The sequence below is a fragment of the Acomys russatus genome, chromosome 25 (assembly GCF_903995435.1).
Source record: "Acomys russatus chromosome 25, mAcoRus1.1, whole genome shotgun sequence".
Classification (NCBI taxonomy): Eukaryota; Metazoa; Chordata; class Mammalia; order Rodentia; family Muridae; genus Acomys; species Acomys russatus.
In genome coordinates, this window is record NC_067161.1 from 43185205 (window position 1) to 43197214 (window position 12010).

The following is a 12010-nucleotide window of genomic DNA, read 5'->3' on the forward strand; positions in this document are numbered from 1 at the left end:
GCAACTATGAACTACAAAAGTGTTACACCAAATAAAAGATTCTGTCTGTCAGATCATTAAATACACCTTTCTAACACAGGTTCAAAGAACCTCATTTTATTAAAAATATGAATTTAAATGTATCTATAAAATTAGTATGAACATATTACAGAAATAAGGATGTTTTCTGAAACTTAATTGTTATGATTATAACCATAAAACTTTTAGAGAATAAACTATATAATTAAATGAGAAACTATTCCCATTTGAAGACATTGACCAGTTTTTCCTAAAAGTAGCGAGCACTGTCTCACCGGCATGACCATGACTTACCATGACACTCGCTTGAGCCCTAACAGACTGAAAGCAGGTCATCCTACTTATCCTTTGCTTTTTCTTTTTCTTGGGCTACTCACCATTTTGCTGAATAAAAATATTACATAGATAACTAATGAAATTAATTTGATAATGATGTTAAATGTGGCATTACAATGTTACTAAGACTAGACTGACTTAAGTCACACATAAAGTTACTTTCTCAATCAGCATTTGTTCTCAGTATAATCAAGGATCAATCATTAATGGGGATGTGAATTCTTGAATGGCACAAATGGGAAAGCTGTACAAATTTCAGTTAACAAGGATAGGACCTCACCCTTTGTTTTCTTGCATGATTTCTTCTTTTAAAAAATAAAATGAGTTTTTTCCTCATCACCTGGTTTCTAGAAGAGAAAAATATGGTTGCAGAACATTAAGAAAAAGCACAACTTAATGATGTGTCCACTTTCTCCAGACATTGGAGTCAGGCAAGCCATTTAAGAACTTATGGTGCAATCAAAGTTAATCCTAATTTTTCTTTCACCCTGCAAAATAAAACTATGTAATTCTTTAAATTAGAACTAAAATTCCTGCCTTCTATAACAAGATAATACAGTTAATTTATTAATTCATGCATCTAATTTAAAGACATTATTTTTAAACTATAATTAAGGGGTAACTGATTCTTAAGAATTTTGATGATATAATAAGCATCTGTATATACTTCAAGAAAGGGAAGTAAGAAGGAGAAGAATATTTTGCAGTTACTTCCCTCATATAAGGAGAATGTACACCAACATATTCAGAAAGAGGTGACTTCTGCTCAAAACAGAAGAGTGTCCTTCCACAGATAAGATACAAAACACTCTATGGAGCAAGAAAGGGCAATCTGACAAGACAGAAAATTTTCTCACATGTCTTAATGCAATGGCATCACTTTATACGTTGGAAGAACTGTGATCTTCTAAAACAATGTCATGCAAGTTGAAATATATAAATATTTATACCCCCACATACTTCCAGAAATAACTTCAAGCTGATTATTCAGACAGAAATACAAAGCCAATGAATGTAGAAATAAATTTATGGATTCTCTGTCAATCAGGACTAGCAATTACACTGGCTTCACTCAAATATGCAAAGATAATCAGTAGCTGGCTGGCTATATGACAAAGCAGTCAGGAGATGAAAAGAATTTAAAGGGCACATTTGCTATTTGATACAAAGCAAATGTTGGTGATGAAAGAATAGCTACTGAGTGACTTTTGCAAATGCGTGTATCTGTATACGTCAAAGGTAACATACAGTAGTGCAGTTACTACATATCAACTTACTGACTGACATTATACACTAGTAAACTGGCGCAGTGGCGCACACCTGCAACCCCAGCACTCTAGGAGGCAAAGGCAGGCAGATCGCTGTGAGTTCAAGGCCAGCCTGGTCTACAGAGCCAAGGACAGGACAACCAAGGCTACACAGAGAAACTCTGTCTCAGGAAGAAAAATTATATGCTACACAAAAATAAGTGTCAGCCAGTAAGTGTTAAATGTTTACTAAGAATTTAAGTGAAGTCAGCTAGTCAGTAACCCATCTCAGCACAGTCTGACAGAGGCAACGAGGAGAACATACAACCAAAAACAGTGTAGCTTTCCAGCTTACATTGAGGGAGAAAAGACAAAACAGAAAACTGAAGCTTTGGGGGAGGGGGAATCACTAAAAGTAGCGAGCTAAATTATATCTGCTATCCTCCTATTAAAAACATTTAAACAGCTATGTAGTTCTAATTAAAAATGTATTCTATGGCTTTAAACTAATTTCCTAAAGGTTCTCAAGACCACTGCAATATCTCACAGAAAAATTCTTAAATAGATGACTTTAATTATGAACTACTTACTTAACAGAAGTTAAAATTACTAAATTGTAATAGTTGGCATGCACACTACCATGCAAATATATTTGCCACCAGTTCTGCAAAGTAGTCAATTATTGTACACACTCTCAGAAATTAAAAGAAAAAATATAAATAATAAGTTGCTCATTAGTAACTTAATAGTAAATAATCATAATGTTCTGGATATACTTTTAAATGCATATAAATAGAAATATCACATTTTTTGTCACCAATAATACTTTACCTAAAATTCTCTATAAGTATGATAATTAACAACAATTAAAAAAAAATAAAAACCTATCTAAACTTCTCTTACTTCAATCAGATCAAGAAATTAAGTTTACTTTTCACTTATTTTCTTATTCCAAGATCTGCATCCATAAGGCCTGGTACTAGGATGAGCAAGGCAAAGCAAACTACAATCTGGAACAGCCTCCTCAGCACATGAGGGACTGAGCCTTCCAAGGCACCAGGACATTAAATGGCAGAAGGGTCTACAAATACCGTCATTAGCAAGAGTCATGGAAGGGATTTCCCTAGAATAGGGTTTTGGATAATGATAAAATGATCCGTGGCACTTCTACTTTGCAATGGCAGATGTGGCTTGGTGGGGGACGGTGTCATCACTAGTCTTAAATGAAAAAGCTTCATTATCTTACTTCATCATGCGCCTTGCAGGTACTCCACTGAAAAAAACACAAAACAGGAGGCAAAGAATTCAAGCCTCAAGGTAAGCCGTTTCAATGTTAAGTATCCACCTTTCTTTCTTTCTTTTTTTTTTACTAGCAGTTTTTACCAGCTAGTTTTATGCAATAATTTATTTCAATTTTTTGGCCTCGGAAACTCAAATCTGTTACCCCAACCCCCAAAAAGCCAGAGGAAGATAACATATAGTAAAACAACAGCAAATTACACAAATCTAAAACACACCTACACTGTTATAATAATGTCCGCAGATAACAAAAACGACTTCTTTATATAGAATATATGTTCTTTAATTGAACTCCAAAGATGGCAAGTACTTACGTCTTGATGTTCTCATGGTACACCTTGGTATCTGATGGCTGGTTATAGAGTGGCTATAAAGTAAATGACATGTTTATGTGTAAAGTGTTATAACAAAGAAAAAACATTTTCATGTGAGATGACCTAAACTGAATCTATACCACAGCATCCTACCAAAACATGCAAGTGTCAGGTTTCCCTGTAACCCCATCTCCTACTGCTTTTCTACTCCAATTAGAAAGTTTGTAAACCTTTTTGTATCTTATAATAAACAAGTCCCAATCATACATTTTACTTTATAGGCAAAGGAAAATTACACCCTGTCCTCATCTTAACATTATGTTCAGGGGACTGGAGAGATGGCTCAGTGATTAAGAGCACTGTCTATTCTTCCAAAGGACCTGGGATCAATTTCCCAGCACCCATATGGCAGCTTACAAATGTAACTCTAGTTCCAAGGCATCTGACACCTACATACCAATGCACATAAAATAAAACTAAATAAAAATTATTTTAAAAACAAAACAGTATGTCCAGAAGCTCTCTCCTTGTTTCCTTAGTTACGTCTTCCTGCTGCTACTTAAAGGGATCACACAGTTGGTTGTTCAGCCAAAGCAAGCTTAGGCTAATCCTTAGGCAAAGGTAACCAGGTTTACTCACATTTATCTTACTTACAACTATGGTAAGATTATAACAAACTTTCTTCCCACCTACATAACTTGTATCCCATTTTACAAGATATATATTGAACAACAATAACATTAAAAATGAAAAGAATTTCTTACCAGCTCAACTTTTGGGCCAAGGCCTTCAAATATTTTATGAGCTTCTTCTGCTTTTTTCTGAGGAGGAAAACATTATTGTATTGTATAATTAAAAATTATATTTCCCAAAGGAAAAATAATTGCCTATTTGAAAAGACGAATCTGCAGCTGAATTTAATCTTAATTTATGCTGAAACATTCTCTAGTTTCCCCCTTATCCTGGGGACTGATCCCAGAGTGTCATGCATGCTCAACAAGTACTCGACCACTAAGCCGTAATACCAGCATTCTCTAATTTAAATTCTCATACGGTTCTCTCTCCAAATTCAATCAAATCTCTATTTAAAATCTAATGTCTGTAGTGAAAACAAACACCTAAATAATGAAGATGTTAATAAAATATTGAGAATTTAGAGAAAGAATAAATTTAAATGGGAGATATACCCAAAGTACTTTAAAAATTTAATTCATACTGGTGTAAAAAAAAAATCTAAAAGCATAAAGTACCAAAATAAGGATATAATGAGCTTATTTTCTAGTTACAAGGAAATCTGAGTAAAAATTGAAGAATAAAGAATAGTTAGTTTTCGGGCGTGGTGGCGCACGCCTGTAGTCCCAGCACTCGGGAGGCAGAGGCAGGTGGATCGCTGTGAGTTCGAGGCTAGCCTGGACTACAAAGTGAGTTCAGGACAGACAAGGCTACACAGAGAAACTCTGTCTCAAAAAAACAAACAAACAAACAAAAAGGCTAGTTTTACTCCAAACATTACTTGGAGTAAAATAAGAATTTAAGGGCCCAGTGGTGGTGGCGCACACCTTTAATCTCAGCACTCGGGAGGCAGAGGCAGGCGGATTCCTGTGAGTTCTAGGCCAGCCTGGTCTACAATGTGAGTCCAGGACAGCCAAGGCTACACGGAAAAACCCTGTCTGGAAACATCCCCCTCCAAAAAAAAATTTTAATCACATATTAAACATGCCATTTTCAAAAGCAAGATAATCACAATCTGTGATAATCTCTTCCTGGGCTGATAAGACTGCTCATGGTTAGTTAAGGTGCTGTGGTCAAGCTTGAAAACCTGAGTCTCATGCCTGGAACCCATATGGTCAGAGAGAACTGACTCCAGCAAGGCATCTTCTGACCTCTCTGTGTGTGCCAGTCACACATGCACTGGCACAAATACACACACAAAACAAATAAATACATGTAAAAAGTTTTAGGCTATGAATGGGTTGGCAAAAAAATTTCAAAACATAAAAATCCTTTAATTGGGCTGGCTGATACCCAATTGGTAGTTCAGCTGATAAAATACTCACCTAGCCTTAGGCCCTGGGTTCAATTCCTTGCAGCACACAATACACACGAGCACCCACAAACACACACACCTAACATTTCATATAATTTTTAGTTCAAATCTACATATGGAAGTAACTAATTCTTAAACACATGCTGAATGTATAGGGGGAGAAAAGGGGGAAATAACCAATTCCATTATTGAAAGGCTTATAGAGAAAACAATACTTGAGCTAGATGTTAACAAATAAGTGTACTTCAGAAGTAAGAAAGTCAAACACAAAACTGCCTGAGGACAGACAGAAACATCATGGGGTAAAGGTACAAAAAATACTTATTGGAACTTATAAAAACTTCTCATAGGACACTGTCAAGGTGAGGCTCAGAGAGGGCCAGAGAAATGACTCAGTGAGTAAAAGCACTTGGCCTGAGTTTGGTCCCAAGAATCCACAGAAGAAGAAACCTGACTCCACAGTTAACCTCAGCCTAGCATACCCACGTGCATGTGTACGTACACACACACAAACACACACACACACACACACACACACACACACACACAAAATTAAAAATTATTTTTAACATGTCTAAAGTTTAGGCTACTCTGAAAACAGTAAGAAATAAGGTTTGTTTGGAGAATTGTGTAACAGGACACAGGTATGAAGTCTGCGTTAGACAGTTTAAAAAAAAAAAAAAGACCAAAAAAATGAAATACAACAACTATGTGTGAAGAAACATCAACTTAAATGGCAAAAGGAGAAGAGGGAAGCAATTGCCAAGAATATATAGGAAACGGGATGGATGCTCTTCAGAAATTGATAAGTGTACTGACTAAGGGAGGGAAACACCCAATTTCCAGGTAAACAGCAGAGAGTCAGCAGGTTGTTGGCACACAAAACAATAGTTAACCACTTTTTCTTTCTCCTGTGCCATGTTCTGCGGCAAACCATCCAGTCAAAATATAAACTAGTTCCATAATCTTCTCCATTATATACTACGATTCTCTGACATAATTTTATTCTAAAGTTGGAGGACCTATAAATATTTTGGGATCGTATAATTCAACAAAGATAAAGCAACTCAAAATGGTTAAAAGAAAAACATAGTTCAGGAAAAGTTTGTTTAGAGATAAAACGAAGTGAAGCCTGAAGTTTAAATATGAATCAAAGAAACATTTCTCTCGTGAAGACAAATTTAACGGTCTCCTTTTAGGCAGTTTTCTTCCTCCTACAAACTTTGTAAATAAAGAAAAGACTTCTTATCCATGACAATGGTGTCTATTACATTAGCCACACCAAGCATAATTCCCAGGACTTAACCTGTCACTACATAAATGAAAGATGCACTTCTGTCATTATCACACGGCAGAAGCACAGCTACTTGCCCATGGTGTAAGGACAGATACAGTCATTCACCGTGAAAAGCTACAGGAGCAGTGAGCGTCTTAGCAAAGGCAGCATGGTGAGGACAGGGCCATGGAGCTGGCACAGTCCCTGCTGTGACTGAAGAACTACACAAGAACCATAAAAAACAACTAGCACAGCAGGGCGTGGTGGTGCACACCTTTAGTCCCAATACTCGGGAGGCAGAGGCAGAGGGATCTCTGAGTTCCAGGCCAGCCTGGTCTACAGAGTGAGTCCAGGACAGCCAAGGCTACACAGAAAAACCCTTGTTTCAGAAGGAAGGAAAGAAAGAAAAAAAGGCAAAAACAAAAAAACAAAAACTAGCACTAGGGTATACTAAAAAAGTATCAGAAAGAAAATAGGGTTTGATGGTTACTAGAATAAGTTGAGAACATTCTTCATACATGAAAAACACATTTCAGGAAAGAAGCTAAGTCTCATACTGAGACATCAAGTTTGGCTTTGCTTTGCTTTGTGGAAAGAACATGAAACCAAAAAGAAATGAAGAAAAGAAAAAAGGCCTAAAACGAATTTTCACATTTGATGATGGGCATTAAACATTTATCTTACTAAGGAAGACATTTTTATAATTAAACACAAATGAAGTTCTCTACCAGATTTTATTAACTTTCGGTCTTCACATCCAAACTAGGGAACTACAATATTCACTAATTTTAGAATTGTTCAGCTTGTACAAGTTTATTTTAAAATGTAATCAATAAGTATCACTGAACCTGTTTTATATTAAAATGAACTAATACTAAAACTGCAGACATTTAAAAATTACAGTATCAAGCCAGGAGTGGTGGCGCACGTCTTTAATCCCGGCATTTGGGAGGCAGAGGCAGACAGATCTCTGTGAGTTCGAGGCCAGCCTAGTCCACAAAGTGAGTCCAGGACAGCCAAGGCTACACAGAGAGACCCTGTCTCAAAAAAACAAAAATAAATGAATAAATAAATAAGCAAAGCCCAACAAAAAGTCAAAGTTCAGCTATAACACAGTTATTAACTCTGAAGCTGATGATGACATTCTTTCAATATCCAAAGGTCTATTTGTACTGAAATGTGACAAATTAGGCTTTGATATTAAATGCACCTTAAGTAAAAATTAGGAAGCATGCAGGACATCCCTTTAGTCCTAGTGTAAGAGTCACAGGCAGGCTAGCCATGGCTGCACAGGGAGAGCCTGGTTTGAAACAAACAAACAAAAAAAGAAAAACCTGTAAGCAAGCATGGTGATGGCTAACACACAGGAGGCAAACGCAGGAGGTTGCTTCAACTTAAGAGGCTAGCCCAGTCTACATAGCCATGTACAGAATTCCATGCCAAATAGAATACACAGTAACTCCCTGTCTCAAAAAGATAAAAGTAAAAGGTTACAAAATGTTTATTTTATATTATATGCTATCCAATTTACTTATCAGTATGTATATAATAGGAGAATCAGCTGATAAAAATCTAATACTTATAAATATGTAATGTAAAACAGAACTTGTGTTTCACTATAATTCTAATCAGTGAATAACACTTATACAATATATAATGTAAACGAGAACTCATGTCTTAATATAATTACAATAGAATATATTCAGAACTGGAAAATCCAAAGTCAAACAAGTTTAAAGGCCTATGTTGACAGAGGAAATGTAAACTTACCCGATTCTCATCATAAATAATTTGGACAATGCTACGATGTTTCTGCTCCACAGGAGGAGGGGACACAGGCTTCTCTGGCTCAGGGGGTTTAGCTGCTTCTTCTTCTAGTTGTTGCTAAGAGATCCAGAAAGAACTGTCAGACATCTGCCACAGACCACTTGTCAGTAGCCAGAGATAGCACATGCTACTACTGTACACTTCTTGTTGCAACAACCATTTACTCTACAAGGGTCTCAGGGATCCAAGAGCTCAAATCACAATAACTAGATACATTTTAAAAATTAAACATCACAGATCACACTAAGATAAACACATGTTTTTAAAAAAACCGAAATAGAGTCAGGCGGTGGTGGTGCACCCCTTTAGTCCCAGGCAGAAGCAGGTGGATTTTTATGAGTTTGAGGCCAGCCTGGTCTGCAAAGCAAGTCCAGGACAGTCTAGACTATACAGAGAAACCCTGTCTTGGAAAAAAAAAATTTTTGACAGAGGAGAATCAGAGTTCAATGCTGGCTATACTACACAGAGAGAACCCTTCCATCACCTGTTCAAACAGGGGGAGAGCGGGAAGAAGGGAGACAGCTAACGTTGGCAAACAAACAGAACAAGTATAACCCTCACAAAGTACAAGCGGGTTTACAGTTCTTCAAATGTTTAAACATGGTTTTACCATATTACCCAACAATTTTACTTCTAGGCATATATTCAAGAAGACTGGGGAAAGAAAAACCCTACATAAAAATTGGTACATGAATGAAACAGCATAATTTTTTTAAGTAGCCATGAGAGAAAACTGGCTAATTGCATTTTATGTTTTTTATTTTAAAATTTTTAAATAATAAAGTTTAAAATAAAAATAAAATGTAAGTAGATATGGGGATGGAGAGATGGTTTCCTCTACAGGACCATCACCCATGAGGAAGTCCATAGCCACCTCTAACTCCTACCTCAAGGAAACTGACACTTTTTCTGGCCTCTGAAGGCACCCACACCCAACCACATACACACACATATATAAATAAATAATAAACTTTTTAAAAAGATATACAACCCAAATGTTTATCAATTAATGAACAGATGGATAAAATATGGTATGGCTCTACAATGGAATCAATTTAGTCAGTAACAATTTTTAAATGTTGATGCAAATACAACATAGGCAATTCCTGAAAATATGTTATAGTAGTCTACCTAACTAAATGGGTAATTCATACAAAGAAAAACAGAATAGTGGATTCCAGGAGACAGGAAGTAGCAGAAACAGGGACTAAATATTAATGAACTCAAGTTTCTTTTAGAAGTGACAAAAATATTCTAGATTTTATAGTGGTGATAACCTCCGAAAATTTATGTATATATTACAAGTACTTAGTTGCATATTTTGAAAGAATAAATTTTGTGGTATGAATTACATCTCAATTTTAAAAGGTGCTTCACTGAAGCACGGGGATCATGTGAACCTTTTAAGTGTAGTGTCAACCTAGGCAGCATAATCAATGAGAACTTACTTCAAAAACAGAAACAAAAAAAGCCCAATACCTCCTCAAATCAAACAACTGAAAATAAATGAATGAGATGCTAGGAATACAGTAAGCCCTAACTTGAAAATAAACTTTTGGTTTTTCAAGACAGGATTTCTTTGTGTAGCCTTGGCTGTCCTGGAGTCATTTATAGACCAGGATGGCCTCGAACTGAGAGCTTTCCGCCTGCCTCTTCCTCCAGAGCTCTGGGATTAAAGGTGAGCGCCACCACACCTGGCTTCAAGATCATTCTTAATCAAGGCAATACAAATTAATAAACCCACAGTAAAATCTATTTCACAACCAAATTTTTAAAAGCCTATCAAGTAAAGACAAGGATATGTACAAACTGATAAGCATATGCGCTGCTACTGGGAAATAAAAAATGACCATTTTAGCAACTCTAATATTATCTCGAATATACAAACACTATATAGCAGCAGTTCTCAACTTGTGGGTCACAAGCACTTTGGGTGTCACCTAAGACCATCAGTAAACACATTACCGTTCATAACAGTAGTAAAATTACAGTTAATGAAGTAGCAATGAAAATAATTTTAAGGTTGGGGATTACTACAACAAGAGGAACTACATGAAAGGGTTGCAGCATTAGAAGTTTGAGAACCTCTGCCATTATAGTATAGTATAGCAAGAGAAATAAAGGAATGAAAGAAACTGAAGAAGCAAATAGCAATGAAGAGTAAATAGAACATAAGGCATATTATAAAAAAGCATGGTTGCTTCTCATAGCATCTTCTAGAACACAGACTGCATAAGGGAGTGCAGCACTTACTTGTTTCTTTTTCAGTTTAAGGATCTGCTGCTCTACTTTTGCAATCTCTCGGTCTACCCGATCCATACTCTGTATTAACTCTTCCTTTGAAAGCTTTGAAGGAGAAGCGTTTTGATCATCTCCACATGGTTGTCCAGCCAGTGGAGAGGATGGAGCTTCATGTTTGCCTCCAAATGCTGAATCCTTTAGAAGAAAAATCATAAACAACAATTTATCTCTCACTAACAGCCAATATTAAAGTCAAGATTGTCTTAACGAAAAAGGTAAACTTGAAAATACAGCAGTCTGTCTCTGTCTCTCTTAGCATACCAACAATCTTTGCTGGTTACAATGATACATGAAGACACGGAACATGTCAAGTACTTCTCCTGGTGTGACATAAACACAGTCCTTGCCCTTCAACAGAAGTGTGCTATTTCTCTAAGGGTAGTCAATTTTCATATTCACATATACTTCAAATATATATAAAACAAAACACATAGATGTTTGTACTAATTTTATACTTTAGATATATCACTCATTATTCTAAGAGTGTGCGTGTGTGTGTGTGTGTGTGTGTGTCCGTGTGTGTGTGTGTCCGTCCACTTACCATTATTAAGTCAAGAGTTCCTATCAAAAAATTTCCAATCCAGCATAGTAGCGCACACCTTTAATCCCAGACTCCAGAGGAAGAAGCAGGCAGATCTCTGAGAGTTTGAGGCCAGCCTGGTCTACAAAGTTGAGTCCAGGACAGCCAGGGCTGTTACATAGAGAAACACTGTCTCAAAACAAAAACAAAAACAAAAACAAAACAAAACAAAATAAAGACTGATGTCTGGAGCACGGTGGCGCACGCCTGTGATCCCAGGACTCAGGAGGCAGAGGTAGGCTGATCTCTCTTAGTTCAAGGCCAGCCTGGTCCACAAAGTAAGTCCAGGACAGCCAAGGCTATACAGAGAAGCACTGTCTAGAAAAACTTTTTTAAAAAAATAGTTCTGGGTATATGAATATAATTCAGTGACAGAGTGTGTGTGCAGTAAGCGATGATGAGCTTACAATTTTGTATTGGAATAGCTTGGCAGCTACTTAGACTAAGAATTAGATTTTCTTTCTTGGGGAAAGGGGACTTGCGTATGTGTCAACATTTTTAATTATATACTTGAGGTTTCTTTTTTAAAATATGAAGAAAGGAAAGACAAAGGAAAGAGAGGAGAACAGGGTAAATGAACCATGAAGTACAAGAAGGTATTAGGGATCCTTACTTTCATTCTAACGCAGGAGATATGACCTAAGGTTACTTAAGGGTTTTGTTTGTTGTTTGTTTGTTTGTTTGTCTTGTTTTGTTTTTCGAGACAGGGTTTCTCTGTGTAGTCTTGGCTGTCCTGGACTCACTTTGTAGACCAGGCTGGCCTCA

The 12010-nt window shown here is 36.5% G+C and overlaps 1 protein-coding gene across 20 annotated transcripts in view; it reads right to left on the reverse strand.

Moving 5' to 3' along the window:
* The window catches only part of Ncor1 (nuclear receptor corepressor 1), a 137995-nt gene that overhangs the window by 95080 nt on the left and 30905 nt on the right, over window positions 1-12010 (reverse strand). For 13 of the 20 annotated variants that reach the window (XM_051168381.1, XM_051168397.1, XM_051168391.1 and 10 more), the window contains exons 5-10: window positions 10618-10800; window positions 8308-8421; window positions 3979-4035; window positions 3215-3267; window positions 2848-2874; window positions 635-701 (exon numbers count right to left, since the gene is read on the reverse strand). In XM_051168381.1, coding sequence (XP_051024338.1) covers window positions 635-701; window positions 2848-2874; window positions 3215-3267; window positions 3979-4035; window positions 8308-8421; window positions 10618-10800 — 501 coding nt within the window. Of the gene's footprint in view, window positions 1-634; window positions 702-2843; window positions 2875-3214; window positions 3268-3978; window positions 4036-8307; window positions 8422-10617; window positions 10801-12010 lie in introns of those variants that run through there. The other 7 variants (XM_051168392.1, XM_051168402.1, XM_051168389.1 and 4 more) reach the window with 2 other exon arrangements.